The sequence below is a fragment of the Cervus elaphus genome, chromosome 17 (genome assembly GCF_910594005.1).
Source record: "Cervus elaphus chromosome 17, mCerEla1.1, whole genome shotgun sequence".
NCBI classification, from domain to species: Eukaryota; Metazoa; Chordata; class Mammalia; order Artiodactyla; family Cervidae; genus Cervus; species Cervus elaphus.
In genome coordinates, this window is record NC_057831.1 from 49,898,692 (window position 1) to 49,922,567 (window position 23,876).

At 34.5% G+C, this 23,876-nt stretch overlaps 1 protein-coding gene across 7 annotated transcripts in view; it reads left to right on the forward strand.

The window, feature by feature from the left end:
• The window catches only part of PCDH7 (protocadherin 7), a 446,943-nt gene that overhangs the window by 200,901 nt on the left and 222,166 nt on the right, over nt 1-23,876 (forward strand). For 4 of the 7 annotated variants that reach the window (XM_043871507.1, XM_043871509.1, XM_043871511.1 and 1 more), the window contains one exon: nt 15,697-15,913. In XM_043871507.1, the coding sequence (XP_043727442.1) occupies nt 15,697-15,913 (217 nt within the window). The remainder of the gene's footprint in view (nt 1-15,696; nt 15,914-23,876) is intronic. The other 3 variants (XM_043871508.1, XM_043871510.1, XM_043871514.1) reach the window with 1 other exon arrangement.

Consider the following 23,876-nt stretch of genomic DNA (forward strand, 5'->3'; position numbering starts at 1 on the left):
ACTTATTATTTATTTGTTGAATTTATTTTCCACTTTCCTTCTGAAAAGTTAAAGTTTTAATAGAAAGAATTCATCTTCCTAGAAAGTTTTTTCAATACACAAGTGTAAAACAAAGAAGTAAGAAAGTAGTAGACAACAGACAATATCTACAAATATGGTAACTCCAATTAGGCACCTTCAGTATTTATTAACTCTCTCCAGTGTAGATGAAGCTACTCTCAAAAATCAAGACATTCACTATATTTCTTTATGCTAGCATAGTGGGGAAAATATGTTTCTTCCAAGTTTATGGAATTTTTTAAAAAATATCTTTTATCAGCTCCATACATTTTTGGCTTATGGACAAAATTTGAGCTCAATTTACCATTATAATGTATAGGACACTCTACAGTGTACTCTCAGATTGGATTTCCATTGTATCCTTTAAATGGAGAGATTACCATTTATATTTACAGAAGTTGAATCCCAGCTCAGAAGAATTAAGTCAATAGCCCAAACCTGTTCAAATTCTAGTTGACATCAGGAAAATAAATTCTGATTTCCTGATTTGGAAGTCTGTGGATTTCTTCAAATACAGTATTAGTAATCTGATAAGAGAAGACTGAAATGCAAATTTGAAGTAGTTCTCCCCATATGAATGGTGGACAGAGACCTAATCCTTTCAGTTTGGTTTTATTTGGTACTAGAACTTTCACTGTATTAAAAGAATAATAAATGTGAAAATAAGGCTATAAAGATTATTTTCAACATTTTTACAGTTTTTAGACCTTTCAACATAAAATACATAACAATATATTTGAATACTTTATAAAATAAGTACAGTTATTAGAATCACATGCTAGTTCTCTATGCTTTACAGGTATAGTGATACAGGAATGGAATACCAAATTAAATTTGAATGATGACTAAGTTTTTATGAATGTGAAATGTAGGCCCAACTGCTTTACTTCTCTTTTTTTCCCATCATACTTCAGGCTCCATGGCCCACTACATGTTTCTTATTGCTGCTATAACAAGTTACTAAAATTTAATGGCTTAAAATTATAGCAATTTTTGATGACAGAAATTCAAAATAGGTCTCTCTGGGCTAAAATCAAAGTGAGACAGTGTTTATGCTGGAGTTTTAGAGGAAAATATGCTCCCTTCCTTACCTTTAATATCTTCTAGAGGCCACCAGCATTCCTTGACTTGTGGCCCCTTCCTCTGTCTTCAAAGTTTGATAAGGTAAGTATAGATCTTACACTACATAACTGTGACTTCTTTTTCCACCTTCCCCTTCTTTTAAGGAAGATTAGATTCATTAGTACCATCTTTCTAGATTCCATATATATACATACATGTTAATATATGATATTTATTTTTTCTCTTTCTGACTTACTTCACTCTATAATAGGCTCCAGCTTCATCCACCTCATTAGAACTGACTGAAATGCTTTCCTTTCTATGGCTGAGTAATGTTCCACTATATATATCTATATATCTATATATATATATACACACACATGTATACACTACACTTTCTTTATCTATTCATCTGTCAGTGGACATCTAGGTTGCTTCTGTGTTCTTGCTATTATTGTAAATAGTGCTTCAGTGAACACTGGAGTACATGTGTATTTTTCAACTATGGTTCTCTCAGGATATATGCCCAGTAGTGGGATTATTGGGTCGTATTGTAGCTTTATTCCTAGTTTTTCAAGGAATCTCCATACTGTTGTCCATAGTGGCTATATCAATTTACATTCCCAACAACAGTGCAAGAAGGCTCCCTTTTTTCCACACCCTCTCCAGCATTTATTGTCTGTAGATTTGTAGGGCAGAAATGGAGACACAAACATAGAGAACAGACTTATGGACACAGTGAGAGAAGGAGAGGGTGGGACAGATGGAGAGAGTAGCATGGAAACATTTATACTACCACAGGTACATAGATAACCAAAGGGAATTTGCTATATGACCCAGGGAGCTCAAACCAGTACTCTGTAGCCACCTAGAGGGGTGGGATGAGATGGGGTGGGAGGTGGGAGGGAGGTTCAAGACGGAGGGGGACTATGTATACCTATGGCTGATTTATGCTGATGTATGGCAGAAACCAACACAACATTGTAAAATAAGTATCCTTCAATTAAAAATGTGAAAGTGAAAGTTGCTCAGTTGTGTCCGACTCCTTTCAATCCCATGAACTATACAGTCCATGGAATTCTCTAGGTCAGAATACTGGAGTGGGTAGCCTTTCTTTTCTCCAGGGCATCTTCCGAACCCAGGGATTGAACCCAGGTCTCTTGCATTGAAGGCAGATTCTTTACCAGCTGAGCCACAAGGGAAGCCCTCAATTAAAAATAAATAAATTTTAAAAAAAAGAAACCTCTGATTACATTGGGCCCACCTAGATAATCTAAAATAATATCCCTATTTTAACATCGGTTGATTAGTGAACTTAATCTATCTGCAATCTTAAATTCCCCTTTTGCATGTACATTCACCAATTCACAGGTTCCAAGGATTAGGATGTATGTATCATCAGAGTCCACTTTTCTGCCTTCAAAGTCCACTTTCACTCATTTTTCTGGAGTTATTTGAATTCTAATAAGGAATGAAAACAAGCATATCTGGGCATTGAATACATTTTTCCTCAGGGACCCTTGTAACTTTTCTTTTAAACAAAGTGCAAATAGATGGGGAAACAGTGGAAACAGTGGCTGGCTTTATTTTTCTGGGCTTCAAAATCACTGCAGATGGTGATTGCAGCCATGAAATTAAAAGACACTTACTCCTTGGAAGGAAAGTTATGACCAACCTCGACAGCATTTTAAAAAGCAGAGATATTACTTTGTCAACAAAGGTCTGTCTAGTCAAGGCTATGGTTTTTCCAGTGGTCATGTATGGATGTGAGAGTTGGACTATAAAGAAAGCTGAGCGCTGAAGAATTGATGCTTTTGAACTGTGGTGTTGGAGGAGACTCTTGAGAGTCCCTTGGACTGCAAAGAGATCCAGCCAGTCCATCCAAAAGGATATCAGTCCTGGGTGTTCATTAGAAGGACTGATGCTGAAGCTGAAACTCCAATACTCTGGCCACCTGATGCGAAGAGCTGACTCATTGGAAAAGACCCTGATGCTGGGAAAGATTGAGGGCAGGAGGAGAAGGGGACGACAGAGGATGAGATGGTTGAATGGCATCACCGACTCAATGGACATGGGTTTGGGTAGACTCCGGGAGTTGGTGATAACAGTGAGGCCTGGCGTGCTGCAGTTCATGGGGTCTCAGAGAGTCAGACACGACTGAGCAACTGGACTGAACTGAACTGAACAGAGGAAATGAAACAAGTAAACCAGCAGAGATGGCAGAGGGATGTATTCATGTGGGTAGCAGGAGTTTCATGTGGGTAGCAGAAGATTCGGCTTGAGTTAGGTTTGAACTCAGTTCACTAATTAAATGCTTAAGTAAAACTTCAGAGCCTTATTCCATTTGTCTATCTTGATTTCCGTCAGACACTTGAATCCATTCAGACCAGGAAAAGCTACTTAAGGACACAGACCTCCATTCTGTACAATATGAAAACATAATGTTTTTAAAATCTATGTAGCTTCCCAAACAAGTTTTACCAGGTGCAGTTTCAATGTAATGTCTAAGATAGAAAAGGAAAAAAAAAGAGAAAAAAAATATGGAGCATCTGTTTGAGTGGATCCTAAAATGCAAGTTTCATTTTCATTCATTTTAGGATGAGAAAATTGATTCAGGTGTTTATGAGGCAGGCTCCTGTCTGTGCTTCTAAACTTCTATGTGTTTTGTGTGTGTGACTGTTAAGTCACTTCAGTTGTGTCCAACTCTTTGTGACCTTATGAACTGTAGCCTGCCAGTCTTCTCTGTCCATGGAATTCTCCTAGCAAAAATACTGGATTGGGTTGCCATGCCATCCTCCAGGGGATCTTCTCCACCCAGGGATCAAACCCACATCTGTATCTCTTGAATTGCAGGTGAATTCTTTACCACTATCGCCACCTGGAAAGCCCCTATGTATTTTAGGAGGTAGCTTTTAAAAGCTTTTTTTTTTTTCTTTTTCCTTGTTGCTTTTGTTTATTTGTTCAGTGTTAGTATTTTAGTAGTTGGAAACCTGGGCAGTTCTTTAGGAGTTCCAGTTGGTTCTTCAGCATTGCTCCTTTGAACTGCTGCGGTCTAATTCCAACTGTGTAGTTTAAGACACAGGTTTTTATCAACCTCATTCAGCACTTGTGGAACTCCATGGGTATGTAGAATAGTCGTGCAAAGCAACTGAGAGGTTTGTGAACTGAGCTTTTGATGATTATCACAATAGCACAAAGGAAAAAAGAAACCTTTGCTTGTATTCTGTGAGTGCTTTTGTATGATTATTCTACACTTTCCCAGCTGAGCTTAATGCCTAAATTTGCAGCATGGAGATTTTTCGGCGCAGTGGCAGGCACAAAGCAAGTGCTTAATAAGCTTTTGTTGAATTGAGTATCATTGCAAAGATAGTCTTTTTCTCATTAGCGGCCTGTCAATATTCTCTTTTCCTAAATAGGACTCCCTGTCTCCTGTTTCTCTGTACATGTAAACATAGAAACTTACAAGGAACTGTGTAGGGTCTCAAAGGAATTGGGAGGTGAAATCCAATCAACAGCCCAGCATGTTTTCACCACTCAATTTCATACCAACCTTGCTAACCTCTGCTATTCAAAGCATGCCTTTAAGAGATGAATGAGATCTGACAGTCTCTTGCACCCAGTAGGGACTCAAGTTTTGTTTTTTTTTTTCACTTGAACATTTTTTGGGGAGTGAATCAAAGAAGAACTCACAGAAGAGGTGGTTTCAGAGGATAAGGAACATTTAGACAAGCTTATTTCATGGCGCTGACATTCCAGAGAATGTCTTTACTTTTTAAAAACACCTTTCACAAAGATGCTAAGTCATTTTTGTAGCTTTTCATTAAGGTAATTGACTAAATGTTTTGCTATTATACATATGTTTGTTCATGATTCTTGCTTCATGAGTAAACACATTCCAAGTTGCTTTAATGTTTTGAAGACCATGCAGTGTACTAAGGAATTTCTTAAAGGGTGATAAAGAGTAGTTTAAAATCACACATTTCAGCCATTTATTGACTTATTGAACAAACCTATCTTCTTATAGTTTCAAAGAATTAAGAAACTGGAAAGGATATTAAATATCATTTGTTAAAACTCTTTCCTTTTAAAGTTGAAGATGCTAAAACTGAAAGATTAATCTTTCCACCAGATTTTACACTTAATATCAGAGCAAGTACTGGATTCCATGTCTGCTGATTCTCTATTTCAGAGTTATATGTGAAAAAGACAGTAAATATTAAAACAAGCTAACAAACAACAATTGAATATAAACTATTTTCAAGACACTGTCATTGAAACAGATATAATTGATACACACTGTTTATGAGCACTTTACTCACTGGTTGAAAAATATACAGTAATTTGTAAAATGTTAATACAACAGAAAAATTGTATTTTTTTACATTTCAATATGATTAAAAATTTAAAAACAGCATTTTATGAATCAGGAAAATTATATGAAATGCAATTTCCTGTTTTAATCAATAAAGTATTATTGGAACCTAGCCATTCTTATTCATTTATGTATCTTCAATGGTTGTTTTTTCAGGACAATGTCAGAATGAGTAGTTGTGACAAAAACCCATGACCTACAAAGCCTAAAATATTTATTTTCTGTCCCTTCATAGAAAAAGTTTGCCAAATTCTCAACTAGGCTCTATGGAAGTCAGCAAAAGGAATAAATAGATCAAACAATGTGTCCATAATACAAAGGACCTACAATTTGTGTTTTAGAGCACAGTATCTTATATAGAAGTTTTCAGAAAATAATATTTGCCTACTAAACTTTTAGGCTTTTTCTCTTTTTTTCTGGTATTTTTCACTGAAAAAACATGAGACAAACTTGTATTTTTAGCTTAGAGTAGTTCTTGCTGTAGTTTGAATATTAAGTTCATTATTTTTTTCTCATTTTCAAAATCAGAATATCAGTATGACCCACACATGAGGAAAAGTGACAACACAAGTGAAATGAATAGCTACTACTTTTAATATTATCATTATTGTTCTTTTGCAATATTGTGGAGAAGGAAATGGCAACCCACTCCAGTATTCTTCCCTGGAGAATCACATGGACAGACTAGCCTGGCAAGCCCCAGTCCATGATTTCGCAGAGTTGGGCATGACTGAGCAAATAACACTTCACGCTTGTGATCTAGTGGACTGAGAACTATTAAGTATAACCTGCATTTTTAGTTTCTGCAGAACAAATATATACAACAATGTCAAATATGTAACTGCATGCAAGTCAGAAGAAATACCATTATTTAACTTCTCCTTCCCCAAATGAGTGTTTTAATTAACCAATCCAAATGTCTCAACATGTTTCTTTTTAATACCCTTTCATCTGCTATTGACTTGAAAGAAAGAAAAGTGATTTGAAGTACAGAAGAAGCTTAAGATGTTAGCAAAGGAAGATGCCCCTAAAAAGTTAAAAGACCTCATTAAAGTTTGTTTGAAGATTCTGCCAGACATATTTCAACTAATGCACTGGAATCTTAGATATGTTTGTTCAGTAGCCATTGACACTTGTTGAAAATGTTTGCAGATAATCAAGTACCTGTTTATTTGCAAGGAAAGATCTCACAGTTTTAGCTCCTTTTAAAACAAAAAGCAAAAGCGGTACTCTTTTTAATTTAGCAATGTTCTGCTCCATGACTGTTTCAGCACTTAATGACTGACAAAGAGAGTCATTAGAAGTCTGTTTGATGGACATAACTAAGTGAATTGGAAAAAACAGAAAAGCCTTTTCAGCCCATTCAGAAATAATTGATGTGACTGAGACAGTTGTATGTGAGTTCCAGATAAGAAGACGATTTATGGAGAAACTATTGAAACTAAAAAGGAAGGTACAGATTTAAAGTTCCCAATAAAGTTGTCTGTAAGACACAGGACAGCATCCAACAGGGAAAGAGATTTAACCTGTAGTTCTTTCCAGCGTCATTTTTTCGGTGTTATCCTCTTGCAAATGAAATCCCCAAAAAAGCCCTGTCACTAGGTTGATGGACTCCAAGGGGAAAGTTTCTCCATTGTTAACCTGATGCTGTGTTTTCTTTTTTATTGTAAGCATTATGTATAATAGGATATTCCTAAAGTTCAACTCTTTTCTTTCCCTTTTCAAAAATTAGCCCCTGCCCTATTAGAGAACACAATCCATTATTGTTGTGCAGATTGTAACTTAGAGGATTTTGTTAATGCAAGTGGAAGGTCAATATTTTTAACTGTATCTGATTATGAGACTTAATATTTATTTATGGTGTGATGGTTATGTTTTAAACAATTTAACTATTAAGAATGGATAAAAATAACTTTCTATTATTTTCATACTTTTGTGAATATGCATCAGGTCTTTATTGCTTTTCTTAGAAACTATAAATGAACTTTGTGACAAAGATTTTTTTTTAAATAGGTAGCATCTGGAGATGTGATGCCAATGACTAAATTCTGAAAACAGAATAACATATTACTGTTAATTTCAGAATGAATTTCCTCAAAAGTGCAGATTATTTATAGTGTATGCTATTATGTCAGTACTTTCAAAAAAGGAGGGCAGTTATATGGTTCTCTAAAATTAGAAAAAAAATTAAAATGAATCTGCAAGATAGAAAAATAAGTCAGTTGGACAATTTGACATCAACTTTCTAGGCTTCCCTGGTGACTCAGATGGTAGAGAATCCACCTGCAGTGCTTGAGACCCTGGTTCAATCTCTGGGTCTGGAAGATCTCCTAAAGAGGGGGAATGGCTACCTTCTCCAGTATTCTTGCCTAGAGAATGCCATGGACAGAGGAGTCTTGTGGGCTACAGTCTGTGGGATCACAAAAAATTGGACATGATTGAACGAATAATACATTTTCTAGATATGAAAAAAAAAAAAAAAAAGCTTTTTAGAAAATTGTCCCAGTCCTCTAATGAATTTGAAATGTATGAACTTAACTTTCTGGGAACTCTCTGAATAAAGCAGGATGAGACTTGGCTTCTACTCCATAGGTGAAGTAAAGTAGGGATTGTGATAACTTCTTATGTGACCTCCAGAAACCTGCTGGATTGCCTAGGTTTACATTTACTGTTTGGTAATTCACATTTGCAATTGTGGAGATGAAATTTTACAAAAAAGAAGAATGAATCAAGTGTTCATCACCTTTTCCTGTCATGAATGCCTCACACCTTGCAATACTGTCATTAGAATGCAAGCCTTATTTCTGTCATCCACACATATCCTAAATCCTCTCCTCATCTAAGCAAGGTATCTTTTTCTTGATACCAAGTTTACCTATATACCATTTTAACTACTGTTCATGTTTTTCAAATTTAAAAAAGTCCAAAATGTTAATAGGCAAATGCATGTACTAACTGTGTTACAATGTGTATCCCCCCAGCGCCCAACTTTATCCTTATTTGCTCTTTTTGTCCTTCCAGGTTTATTTGTTGTTGTTCAGCCACTCAGCTGTGTTCGACTCTTTGCAGTCCCACAGACTGCCGCAAGCCAGGCTTCCCTGTCCTTTACCGGCACCAAGAGGTTGCTCAAACTCATGCCCACTGAGTCAGTGATGCCATCCAGCCATCTCGATCTCTCTTGTCCCTTTCTTCTCCTGCCTTCTGTCTTTCCTGGCATCACGGTCTTTTCTAGTGATCTGGCTCTTCACATCAGACGGCCAATGTATTGGAGCTTCAGCTAGGTTAATTTTATTTGTGGAAATGATCATGGCAATTACATGTCCCTCATCTTGGGTGCATCAGAATTCCCGCTGAGGAGAGGAGGGTAAGAAAGGACAGCCATATTTATCTACTCCACAGCGTGAGGGCAAGGATAGAAGGGAGAGGAGTTCTCCTTTCATGTCTGTGTCCACTTCCCACGTGACCTCTAGATTTCAAAATAGCAAGTGAATAAAATTATATAAAGAATGGATAAGGATAATATGAAAAATAGACTGATTCCCAGTCTACAGTTCAGTCACTCAGTCATGTCCGACTCTTTGCAACCCCATGAATCGCAGCACGCCAGGCCTCCCTGTCCATCACCAACTCCCGGAGTTTACTCAAACTCATGTCCATTGAGTCGGTGATGCCATCCAGCCATCTCATCCTCTGTCGTCCCCTTCTCCTCCTGCCCCCAATCCCTCCCAGCATCAGGGTCTTTTCCAATGAGTCAACTCTTCACCAGTCTATAGTAGTTTAAAGCAAAGTCAATTTTAATCCATTTCCATCAGTTGGGGCCTGGCATGAGTATCAAAGTACATCCCCTGCCCCAGGGATTGGATATTACCCAAAGTAACCTTTTAAGAGAATTATTTATTTATGTTTGGCTGTGCTTGGTCTTTATTGCAGCGCAGGCCTTTTTTTTAGCTGTGACAAGCAGGTACTACTCTCTAGTTGCTGTGGGCTTCCCACTGGGGTGGCTTCTCTTGTTGCAGAGCATGGGCCCTGGCGCACTCAGGCTTCAGGAGTTGTGGCTCGGTCCTCTAGAGTGTGGGCTCTATAGCGGTGGTGCCCGGGCTTAGCCGCTTTGCAGCATGTGGCATCTTCCTGTATCGGGACGAACCCGTGTTTCTGCATTGGCAGGCGGATTCTTTACTACTAAGCCATCAGGGAAGCCCCAGAGTTACCTTTGAATATATGTGTGTCTTCAAGTGAAAGTCTCCACTATGTCATAATGGAAACAAAAATTAATTCATGAATGTCACTCTTAAATAATTAAACTTATAGATGTATGAACATCTATAAGGAAATGATTGGATTCAAATATTTTTTGAAAAATTTGGGTGTTATTTGTGTACCTATTTGTTTCACAAATAACCTGCATTTAGAAAAAAAAACAATCAGTGTATGGATAGGAGACTTAGGTTTGAGATTTCACATGGATTTTTTAAAATTATATTTAGAAACTTTGTAAATTATTGGACCAGCTCTTTATTTTCTGGGGCGGGGGGGGGGAGGCGGGGGCGGAGAAAAAAAAAAACTTAAAACTTAACGGGAGATAGTTCTCATTATATAGCTGTGGCCTGAGGTATAATACCTTTTATAGTATATGTCTTTGAGGGAGCTTAAGGCTCTTTGTAGAAGCTATCTCATTATTTCTCAGAGAATTTAAGTTAGTAAGGGATAGGTATTATTTTCTGCATTTTACAGACCCTGAGCCTAAGGCACAAGAGCCAGAGGTCAGTCAACTTTTCTGAGGTCAATAGGGAATCCATAAGGTTGCTTGGAATAGAATCTTTTTTTTATTTTTCTGTTGTTTCTAACGTATATATATATATTTTTTTCTCATTAAACACACACACATGGACCATGCATGCAATTCCCCAACAAGTTTTACTGTTTGCCTTGCCTTTGTGATTTTAATTTTATTTCTCTATTAATTCTAGTTAATTTGCTTATAGTCTCTGATTTCTTTCATTTTGGACAACTTTATTATTAGACATATTTTTTGCTTGCCATTTTTGCTGGCATCTTCAACTACTTACCCTAAAGCACTTTTTTTCCCCCCAATAACAAGAAAGACAAAAAAATAGATAAAGGTTTTACCTAAATCTTATTCCTTTTAACTGCCACCCGACATCTCTCTTATACCATACCATTTTAAAAATTAGAAGCCTACACTCTCTTTCACCATGTCTCCTTATGTTTACAAGTGGGTCTTTTTCTTCCTCTGGCTTAATCTCCTAGAATTGTTCCCCAGGGTTTAGAGATTTTATAACAAAAATGACCTCCTAATGGATGAATCCAATGGACTTATAGTAATCAATATTCTTCTCACCATCTCTAATGCCTTTGATCACATAAGATTTTATTTGCTTTCCAGAAATTACCAGCTTCCTTGGTTTCTGAGTCTCAAAAATGATTTGGCTTTCTTATTAGTCCTATATTTTATTCTTTGCCCTTGTTTTCAAATTTGAAGTCTATAATCAGTCCTCAAATATATATTATCTATCAAAATTATTTCAGAGATCTCAACCCAGAAACCCCTTCTTTGCAATGCCTGCCTGAATTCGTAAGCAAGTTTCATGGAATTTTGAGGGGAGGTGCCTTTACGTTGTTGGAAACTTAATCATGTTATATTTTTGGCTGTTTTTATATATCTATGAGATTTTGAGTTTCTTAAATCTATAGAATTATTGTTGGAACATCCTTGAAACCCTGAGATACAATGGGACATAACAAATGTAGGTATAATGACTAGACCCAGTCAGCCACACAGGTTTGCTCTGTAATGGCCTTGCTGAGCATTCTTATTGCTGTTTCCCCATTCTTTTTTTCATTCTTTTTAAAAACTTTTATTGGAGTATAGTTGCTTTACAATGTTTTGTTAGTTTCTGCAGTACATCAAAGTGAATCAGCTTTACATATACATAGACCCCCTCTATTTTGGACTTCCTTTCCAATTAGGTCACCACAGAGGGACCTAATTAAACTTAAAAGCTTTCGCACAGCAAAAGAAACCATAACCAAGACAAAAAGAAAATCCCCTCTCTTTTTTAGCATAATCCTCTGCCTTCAACCTTTCTTCCTCCTACCCTTTTGTAGGGAATGGTCAGACCATGTCTTTAATCTCACCCCTTTAATTAGGTCATTTATTTGCCTAATAAAAATCTTTGATTTCCACCCCCTCTTGTTTATAATTCTCACACACATACCACTCACAATTTTTGGAAAAACTTTCTTGGAGACTTCATCTTTTAAGATTTTTTTTTTCAATGTGGACCATTTTTAAAGTCTGTATTGAATTTGTTACAATATTGCTTTTTGCTTTTTTTTTTTTTTGTATTTTAGCAATACTTTTTATTTTGAGTAATTAATTTATTTATTTTACTTTACAACATTGTATTGGTTTTGCCATACATTGACTTGAATCCGCCATGGGTGTACATGTGTTTTTGTTTTATGTTCTGTTTTTTTGGCCACGAGGCATGTGGGATCTTAGCACCCTGACCAGGGATCAAACCCGCAGCCCCTGAGTTGGAAGGCAAAGTCTTAACCCCTGGACTGCCAGGAAAGTCTCTTCGAGACTTCTTTCTTGCATTACTTACTTAGTTTTCAAGCACATCTTCATTGTTTCAAAAAGCTGGGAAACTGACATGCTCCCTCAAGCCCTTCTGCTTTTTCCTGTTTGCATAGAAAATGAGTTTGACTTTGCAAGACATGTCATTTGTCACCCTAGACAGAAAAGTCAAAAGCTCAAACACCTCAGGTCACTAGATATCTTCATACCATACTTTTGCGTCTCAAGATGGAACCATGCTTCTGTGACTTTCCAGGGAAAGTCTATGAATACTTAAAGGACCATCTGGCTTCCTGAAGCAGTTTGACTTTCTGACCAAATATTTAATTATAGGATTTCACCTTCCTCTCTGTGCCTCTCATAACCCTGAGAAATATTAGAAATTACTGATACCCAGTTCCACCTTGAATGTTGATTCATTGGGTTTAAGTTGAAGCCAGATATTGGCACTGTATTTTCTCGCAAGTATTCTGGATGTTTCTAAGACACATCTAAATTTAGGAGTCACCACTTAAGCCACTCTGCTTCAGAGTATTAGTCATTACCAAATTCATTCTCTCTGTCACAGTTAACACAATGCTTACATTTCTGGTTTATTCAATATATCTCTGGTATGTAAATATTATATATTCTGTGTCATAACTTCTGCCATAAAGCCTATCTACTCAATAGACCCAACCCATGGTGAAGGATGGTGTGTAAATTCTTGTCTGTCTGCCTAACTGTCTGCCTATCTGTCTACTTTGTTATCTAAATCTGTAATACATGTCTGATTTATTACTGAATTAAAACTTAGTTCTTGCATTAACGGGTTCTTTTTCAGAATTCAGAATTCTGTACTAATTTGATTCACATTACCAACAAACAGTTTGCCACAGATTTTTATTTATTTAAAATTATCAAAGTAGAATTTGAGAGATAGTAATGTAGTATTTATATTGTATGTAGAATTCTATTGGAATTTTTTTAAATTCAGATAAAAATGATAGGGCATTTTATGATCCATTGTGTAATATTTTTTATTTCATATTTTATTATAAGTCATTTTTCCATTCATTTAGATATGATTTTAAATGAAAAAGCTTTTTATGCAAAAAGGAAGTATTAATGGATCTGAGCATTTTCTAGTGTATATATTGATCTTAGTATTTTAAAATTACAGCATTTTCATTCTATCATTAAACTTAATATGTAACCTACAGTAATTCATGGGGATTAAAATATTCACAATTAAAATAGGGTACAGAATCTAGAAAGTAAAATGCACAGATTCATAGCAGTTATTATATAATGCATGATAGAAAAAAGTTTTTTGACTTTTTTCATGTAAACATAGCCTATCTCCTGTCTGTGATATTTTACTATTACTTTTAGTAGAACCAGCATTTAAGCACAGATTGTGAGATTAACACCTTCATTCAAACATCACTTTCTTTTTTATATCATAATGAAATGTTTTCTCTCATAATTTCTTATTTCTCTTTATCAATCTATTAGCATAATTTACCTATTTCTGTATTCATTTTGAACTTTCTCCTTGCATTAGTGGACTGATTCTAAAAGATTTGAGAATCATTAAAATAGAATTAAAAAGTCTTTGACCCTCTTTTATTTTTAACGTGATTTTCTTAATCCATTGCTATGTCTTGAAGTGATAATATGTTTTCATGACCCATAGCATTATTTTCTAAATTCAGCATTGTCATTAAAATTTTATTGTTCAATATTATTTGCTAAGTGGCTTCTATGTGCAAAGCAATGTGGTTTTAGGGGACTGTCATTGATTCCATTTCTGAGGTGATACTGAACATAATTCACAGAGGGTTTGCAGTCAATTGGGAGTAATAAATGGGAAAAAAAGAAAGAAAAATATGCACACATAAGATAAAGCATGCTAAATACAAATTGATTTCATATTTATTAAGAAATAAGGTAAAATATCACAATTATACTACTCTAAAGCAATGTGAGAATTAATAGTGAAAAAAGGAAAATGGTTCTAGAGACTTTGTTGCTAGTAAATTTTGGCCCATGGTGTGTGTGATGTTTATCCTAGTAATATTTTGTAATTATTTTAAAATACTGCAGTCCCAATTCAGGGAAACATTATAAAGAAGAGAACATCCTTTAAATATTTCCAACAGAATTCAGGATTTCTTAAAGTTTGATTTTGAATTAAATGGAAAAGTAGATTTTATAAAGACTATACACTCTAATAAGTACATTGAAGGAGAGATACTTGGTTAGAAATATGAACAATAGACAATATTCCTGGCCAGTCTTCTATCTGAGACAAAATAAGGGAAGTGTTGTGGAAGCATGTGTTTGTCTCTAGCAAGACCAATTTATAAATTTTGGGGGAAATGTCACAGTTCTTAGCTTTCCCATTAATAGCCTATGGTATGTAGATTAGACTTAACGTTTTAAAAAGTCTACCGGTTCCAGTTGTGATGGGTGATTTGTACCACTAGTATGCAAACGTAAAAGTGCGGAAAAGGTTTTTTACCTTTCTCACTATTCTAGCAATATTAGTTTTATCTTTATATTAGAAAAAAAAATCTGAGTTATAGGTTCAAAAATCTGTACATTTATGCCACTTTCAAGTCATATAAGATGTTAATGAATACAATGTTGCCAAGAATAATATGAAAGAGATATTATAGAACCTTTTATATTGGTTCTACCCCAAAATATTATGTGTACATATATCCCTGACAATGTATGGCTTTAATTTGTTCCCTTAATGAGCCTAAAATGTTTATGTTTTGTTATGTGGTTACGATAACCTTTAAATTCCATGTATAGTAAGTATTCTATTCAGCCAACATTAGTAACATATTATATTGTGATGTTCAATGGGTCATATTTGCAGTACTTTAAATACTACTTAAAGATGGTGTATGATGTTATTTTGAGCAAATTGTGAATTAGTTGTAGTAAAAACACATAGAATTGAACTTTTTTAGTTTATTTTCAATTCCCTGGTTAATGAAACTCTTGTCTATTATTTCAATACTACCCTTACACTTTTAGGGTCAATAGGTAATATTTTTAATATGAATGAAGAAATGTATTCCAATCTGTTAGCACTTCATCTGAATTCTTATTTATCAGCTGTACCTTTAACAGTTGAAGTCAACTCCCAGAACACTTGATTTTAAAGCATCTCCTGTAAGGACAAAGTATTTAAAAATGGTCTTCTTGTGATGGATTAGTTCTATATTTATTGCTTTCCAAAATCACTGACCCTTGTTTTTATGAGTCTGATGGTGAAAAATATATTTGAAGTGAAGACTTCAGAATAGAAAAAGTGGTGACTATGTGAAAGTACCATAGCAAATTTCTATGTGTGTTTCGGTACCATTGCTGTTTTCTTATCTCTATTACAGAAAGGAATATTCAGTTTTTCCATAATAAGATCAAAGCTCTATGTATTGCCTCAGAAAACAGAATTAAGCTAATACATTTCCACATGTCATATTAACTATTCTGTATTGAATTAGTTGTCCGTCGGCCTTAATGTATGCAATTGATGTGTTTTTAAAATAAGATCATTTGCCACCTTCTACCTTAGTGACATTCAGAATCTTTTCTCTTACAGCCATTTCGTAGAGTGACGTTTTCTGTTGTGAGTCAGCCCCAGGACCCTCATCAGGGGTCCCTGCAGAGTTGCTATGACAGCGGGCTGGAGGAGTCAGAAACCCCAAGCAGTAAGAGCTCCTCAGGGCCGAGACTGGGCGCCCTTCCACTCCCAGAGGACAACTATGAGAGGACCACGCCGGATGGCAGTGTTGGTGAGGCAGAGCATATGGAAAATGGTAGGGGCAAACACAGCATCCACACACACAATCACGCTAGCGAGCCGCAATAAGTAGACTCTGGAAGGTCAGTCTAAAATCAAAATCAAATAGCTGACACCACACCTGTTTTCTCTGAAATAATCAATATTTGCTAAAGTATAGAAATGCCAAATAAAGGAACATAATTCTCCAGATTAAATTCACTGAACTTGCTCCATCATTTTAAACCAGCCTGTCAGAAATAAACACCTTGACCAATAAATCAGAGTAGTACCTGTGATGGGAAAAACTAAACTAGTATAATAGCTAAACTATAGCCACGGAGAAAGGGCTTGTGTCACGGTTTTTTTCTCTTCATTTTTGTCATGCAACTATTTCTTCAATTGTAACCGTCCAGTCTTGGTAAAAGGGAATGACAATAAACACACCTGGTTCTGTTCTTTCTTCTCCTAGGTATTAGAAAAGCATTTTCAAACCTCTCCTTTTCAAGCAATAACAGAAATGGAGTCAAAGGAGGTGAACAGTATCATATTATTCTCCAAAATACACTGTAAATGCTATTAGAACTCCCCTCTCATTTAATTATAAGGTTGTTTTTTTTTCTCTCTCTCTCTCTTTCTTTTTTTTTTGCAAGGGAAAGGGAGGAAGGAAGATTATAGCACCCTATATTCTTATTCTGTTGTGAGATGGCTCTCATAATTACCACAATTGGCCCGTGTACACTTTCCTTTAAGTTACAAGTAGATCGCAAGTAGTGCTTATGACACTTTTCACATTTGTTTCTGTTCCCAAAGGTTGTAAGTAAATGCCTGAAGAATAGATTTATGTCAAATAATGGAGTGGTAAAGTTCTTGCTAACTTTACTATTTCATATGTAAGAAGAAACTTGGTTATATGCAGAGAGAAAGAGGAATCACACACATTTTTATTTCTAATGAAACCTTGAAGTGAATTTATGTCTTTCACCATCCCATCCCCCAAGTGAAATAAGAAATTTTAACTTTTTGTTATATACCAGTTTCTTGAGTGACAATATGTAAATAGAACCTATTACTTTGGGAGAAAGTCTTTTTTTCTGGAAGCTTACGTATGAATATTAAAATCCAGCATTAGAGAGTAATGTATCATACATAACTCCAAATCAAATTATTGTTAAACTAAATCATGTAAAATAGTTATTTTTCCACATTGTTATCTGGCTAAGTAGATAATGATATCAGGGTCTGCTGATTGAAATCCTTCTTGATTAATTATCCAGATATTAAATGGCATTTTGCCTTATGGCTATAAAGGCATGCTTATCTGTGTGTATGGTGGTGTGTGCTTATGTGGATGGGAGTTTGATATGGTTTTTAAGAATTCCTTTTTTTTTTTTTAGATTTTTTAAAATGCAATTTAAAATACAATTTTGATATATATGAACTGCAATGCTGATGAATGTATATTTAAGGCAAATATGTTCAAAATCTTTGTAGAAAAATAAAAATTAAAGTAAAAATGCCATAAAATGTTTTATATATACACACACATACACCCACACACTCTAGGAAGGTAGGATTCATTTTCTTTAAGGGCTTTACTATATTTGTATTACCTTTTTATGATATCATATAATTTTATATCTATTTTTAAAAGTACTTTCTCACTATAAACAACATACAGTATAATTAAGTCTTTATTTTGGGGGTGTCAAGTATCATTGGCTTTATAATCATATTTTAATGTCAGTTTCTCTTCTCTGAGTTTAGGGAATTCAGTGCCATTAAAATAAGAAAGAATGAATAATAAACATATTATATATGACAAATACACAGTGGTTACTTTTTAGGAAACATACATATCTTGGAAAACTTAAAAGATGAGCTTGTTAAGAGGCTAGCAAGTTGACTGAGAAGCATTTCTTAAAGACTTTTAGTTATGATTTATGTTTTCAGTCTTGTCAACAGCCAAGGAACATAATCATGTAACTGATTTTTCCTGATTTTATGTGACTGACACTTGAAATTTGGAGTTTATATAACCACTTGTCATCTGCTCAGTGTGATTCATGTTAGCCCTGATCTATAGGTAATGACAGAGGAGATGTGATTCACTTTGCGTGATCCAAATGTAGCAGTTGACATTTAAGAGTTCCGTTTGTGTTCATTTTCAGACTATTATCTAGTCGTAAAGTGTAGTTGCATTGCTTAAATTCTGGTAGTTTCATCTCCAGTATTAATGGATCATTCTGACATAAATAGAATTGGAATTGAAACCTGTCAAATATTCATTTGTCACAGTTAATTGGAATCCAGGTAATCTGCAGTGTTTTGCTTGGTTAGGTTTTAATCAGGATTTGTATTGGATTTTACATGAAAATACCATTTTGGATGTTGTCCTAGTTCCTAACTATTATTACCTCAAATATTTTGAATTTTGAATTTTAGCCTATAAGAATTTTAACCTATTTAGAAACAATGCTGTTATAACTAATTCCTTGGGTTAACTTTCATTGTAAAGTTTAGGAGATAATTTCCAGTGCAGTAACTTTATAATATTCCAGTGTGATGATGGAAACTGGGAATAAGTTGGTACAGCTAATGATAAAAATAGTTATAGATGCTGTAGTAAGGAAATAACCAAAATAGGGGAAAATTTCAGTACATGGATAGTGAAATGCACTCATGTTTTACAAAAGCTTTTATCTCTGCCTTCTATACTTTAGCATAACAAAATTTTATTAAGGGCTTATGGGTTAGTTCTCTTTTTAACAAGCTTTACACTATATTCCAAACCACATTAGTGCCAAATGATGAAGCTTTATTTTCTTATTAGCTTAGGTAAAATAATCCAGTGTAAAAATAAACATAATTTCTTGAAACCAGAATTTATTCATTAAAATAAAACCCCCCATTTTGATAATTTCAAACCTGAGGAAACATGAGTTTCTGGAAAGGAATAATTAAAGTTATACATAAAATATTTTTTAAGAAAACCATCATAAATTATGCATTAATTAACGACAAATATCACTAACATATTTTTTAACTTATTATTATTATTATTTCATGCTGATCCTTTGATAAGATTGGAGAAATTGGTTGTTATTTCATTAAAATGTGCTTATTGGAATTACATATTTTAAAATATAGAATCCATGGTCAGAAGTTAAGTAACAATGAAGAACATTATTGATAAAATAATTTAATAAGTCAAGTGAAAACCAGATATTAGGCCTAAAAGCACAATCACATTCAAGGCAACCATTGATTATGCAAAGGTTTGCTCTTCTCTTAATTAGTAGTAGTCTTCAGACTTTCTCTTAGAATGGGGCTAATGAATTTAAGTCTGCTGTAAGTATTTATTTTGACCCCTGCCTTTGTGCTAAGGTCTACTTATTCTTTTAAAAGTCCTCCTGAATCAAATTTTCAAGGCTAGTTTAACTATGTATCACTGATCACATGATGAGTTTAACAACTCAGATATGGAAAACACCCAACTTAACCTCTAGTCATGATTTCCATTTAGGATTGGGTAGGTCATTTACTTCTTTAGGGTCTGTTTCTATCATCTATAAGGCAAATAGCTACATTAACTATAAAATCATACATAGATCCAATAAACTGCAATTATTTTCTTACATCCAATTTTTCTTATATATTTTATTCTCCTGAACAGAAAGAGAACTTTGGATCTCTTAGTGGGATGGTGAGTGAATTTGATAATATGTAGTATAATATTGGCCAATCAGAAGTAATTCTAGGGCCTTCCTCACACCCATATAACACATGTGCATTGTAGTAGTAGATAATGAATGTATTACATAAATCAAATAAATGAAAAGGGTCAAATGGCATGATTTCTGGCCAGGTACATGAAAAAGTTGGTCTAATAGTATGTCAATATGGGAGACAATTTTGGAGTCTCCCCAAATTGCACTATCCAAGAGGCATTTATAGGTCTGATCTGGCTCTGAGTACAGTGCCTCCAAAGCCATTAATTATGACTAAGTGATCTCATAATAGAATAGGCACATTTACTTTCTTATCTGACAGTGTAAACTTCGGTCAGAGTAAGAGTGAACAAAAGGTACAAAACAGTATGTGTTTTCCTCTAGTTAAACTTTCAGATAGTATAACGTAGAAATAAATCAAAGTAAGAAAATAGCTGTTGATCCATAAGTCAGATTTTTAAAAGTTAAATGGTCTGAAATTTGTCCATCCTAACTGCCTAATTAATTTTATGACTCTTGATTCTCTCAAATATTTAAATATAATTTTGGTTTTTAATATATTAATTTTTTAAATTTCCCACTTCCACACTTTTTATAATCTATGTATAAGTTAGGCATAATTGTTTTATTCATTCTTCTCACTCCACATGCTTTAGTGTTTAGAGCACATTTTTCTTGAGGGTTGAAGCATGGTGCATTTCACTGTGAACCATTTCTGTATCTGCCATGGACTTTTCACATTGGTTTCAGAACTAAATAACAGTATATCGGAAATGTCATTTGGGAATGAAGCATCATAGTTTTATGACCAAGGTCAACGAGAATAGACACTAAACTCATACCCTTGTGTGAGTTAAAGGACCCTCTACTTTCCACTTTTCTTTTACCTACCCAATTTTCAGCACTCATCGGTAAGATACTGTACTCTAGAAATTGTTGATTTTTGCTGTTTTCATTTAAATTAAATTAACAATGCTGTCTCTTCCAGTCTCCCAAAGACACTCATATTCTTGTTAATAACATATTCATAATACCGCAAAACAAATGCCCTGCAATTTGTGTGTGTGTGTGTGTGTGGGAAAGAGACTAATATATCTTGGAAAGGATTCATTTTCTTGGTTTAGCATTTCACCCTGTCTAATTACTAATCTGACTGTATTTTTGACATTTCTAGCCATCAGTAAAATTCTGTACCTCCCAAGGACCCCCAAGTCCACACCCTTTCACTTCTGGAGGGTCCTATTTACTCCTCCTTCTTCATGGTAATTAGGGAAAGTGATAATAGAGATTATCTCTATGCAGTCTCAGCCAGTCAAGATGTATGCTGCAGCGCTTTCTAGCTTTCCAGTGATGAGCAACACACTCTAAAAGAATCTAAAGAAGACATTATCCTATAGACAATGTTCTACATTACGTATGTAATGTAGTAGACAGAACGTACTGGCTTAAAAAACCAGGTTTGAAATCTAGGGACAATTAACATTAACAATGTTAATTAAATGACATTGATCTATTTGTTGTTGTTCAATCATTCAGTTGAGCCTGACTCTTTGCAACCCCGTGGACTGCAGCCTGCCAGACTTCCCTGTCCTTCACTGTCTCTGGGGGTTTGCTCAAACTCATGTTCATTGAGTTGGTGATGCCATCTAACCATCTCATCCTCTGTCACCTCCCTTTCCTCCTGACCTCAATCCTTCCTAGCATCAGGGTCTTTTCCAATGAGTCAGATCTTCGCATCAGATGGCCAAAGTATTAGTCTAATTAACATTGGTTTAAATCCTGATTTCCCGTTTTACTGTGTAATTTTCTGACATCTAGCCCCACTTTCTCCAATAATAAATCATAGGGAAGTGGAAGACACTAAGTGAGATAGTAGCACTGAATAATGTATAAATAAATAATGAGTGCCAATAATTTTACTTTATTAGTGATTGGACTATTTAGTACTATTATTTAAATGGTAATAATAAAATAATTATGGTTATTATTAACTTTAGGTAGATTTGACATGACACAAAGGCTTGATCATGAAAGCATCAAAAATACTTAGTCTCACAAAGATAGCATTCTGAAATGACTGGTAAGAATGATATTCTCACCTTTAATACTTCCCAGTTAATTTCTAATTTTTGTGGGATACCAAGGGATGACACCCAGGAGCAGTAACATTTAAACATATGAAGGATCTTAAAAGAGGGGAAAGAAAGTCTATCCTTTGGTATCAAATCAATCCAATTTTTTGTGCTCTCTGTCAATCAAGGTGAGAAGTCATTATCTCCCTGTATTCTCTAATCTCTTTTTTAATTTACATTTTGAAATGTAAAACAACCAGTTTTCCAGTTGAATGCATTATTCTGCAGGTATATACTTCCTTTTGAACTGCTTCAAAATATTCAAATTGACAGAGAAAACGAACAGAAAAGTGTCCAATTAGTATGCTTACCGAACTTCAACCCTTTCTTTTTAATCTCAGTATTAATAATTAACACTGATAAAATGTGTGGCTATATTACCCTTTTTATTCTAATTTTGTCTTTTAAAACTGGATCACTCTGCTGAACCTTTATGACATTTGAGGAGGGAATTAGCTCTCATCAAATCTCAAAGTGACTTTGGAGGTCTGTTAGTGGGCTCGTTGCCTCCAGACTCTCAAAGCATTTGCTTATCTGAATTTCAGCACACTTGTTAGATAATGAATTCTGGGTTTAGTTCCTTATTAAGTTAAGAAATAACCCCATATTTCTTGTATTCGTCTTTGTTTATACATTGTGTATATTTCTGTTTTTCCTATGATTTTTTTCCCCCTTGAGTTATGTGTAAAATACTTGTTGCTGAAATGTCATGAAACTTTAAGCATCCACTGTGTGATTAAAGGCACTCTGGAACCTGGCTCTTAAAGTGTAGTTAGCTCTCAACCTCAGAGGTCAGTCCACTTATTGAGATTTTGTTTCATCTCATATTCCTCTGTTAGGTTAAAGAAGTCACTATTGTTACTTCTATTGCAGGTTTTAAATTTTTTTTTTTGGTAAGAAAAGCATTATCTTATGAAGTAAAGTAAAACAGAGTAATATCCTCCTTGTCTCTTGTCTTTTAGTGGGTTAATTATATAGTGACAAAGCTGTGGTTATTCATTTTGATCCAACAAACATGTATAAAAAATAAAACATGGCCAAGACTTTCTAAGGAAGTAAAAGTGAATGAGAATCTCTGCTTTTGTGGCGGACATCTTTAGGTTGGGGATATACAACCCTGATTTCAGTAGCTTCACTATGATGTGAAAGGAGAAAGCTCAGAGAAGCTCAGAGTGGTGTGAAGCAGAGAATGGAATAGAAAATTATTCAGATGAAACAATTATAAATGCACTTACTGAAATTTTTACATTTTATAAATAATATCTTGGACTGGAAGAAGGCCAAAAGTTATTTGCATTGTATCCTCTCTTTTTACCTACCTGTCTTCTACATAATTTAAAAATAAATACTTTATTGGCCTGGAAGCTTCGTGTCAAACCACGTGAAGTTAAACTCTCCATAATTAGTTCCAAAACTCCAGAATTTATCACTGATAGAAATTATCAGCATATGGTAAATCTAGATCTCATCTACAGAACAAATTACTCTTATGTCTCTTTTCTTTCCCCACTCATAAATGTGGACAGTTACTAAAAATATGTGTGCTTTAAATAAGGCTTTTCAAACTTAATAAGATCCTGTAAATAATCTTTTGAAGTTCTTGGGATGTTTTTTCAGAAAACAAATTGTATTACTCAAATCAGATGATTAGATTAGAGTAGACGGATTAGATTAGGCTTATTTTTTTGAAAACCAGATTCATTCCTTGAGTTGTGGCTGCCTATTGTTTGTGTAATTGCTATCTCAAGGTTCCAGTTAAGTTTCTGGATGTTTGTCTTTACGTCACATTCACTTTCTATCTGAAATATAGATAATAGGCTGCCTTGATTAAAATCTTGTTTCTGATTAAATTTTACTTAATTTATGCAGATGTATATTTTTTTGACATCAGTCTCATTATTTTGTATGCCTTCTGATCACTGAACCAGAAAGGATAAGTTCATTACAAAGTGAAAAAAAAAATGAAATACATGCACTTTTAAATTTAAATCCTTTAAAACAGATAGCTGCTAAAATGTGATAATCACAAGAGAAACTAAGTTTTGATATAGTATATTTAAAACAAATCTGCAAGGAGTGAAAAAAAAGGTTTTGTTAATAAAAAAATAGAACAGTAGCGTATTGTTTGAAAATCATC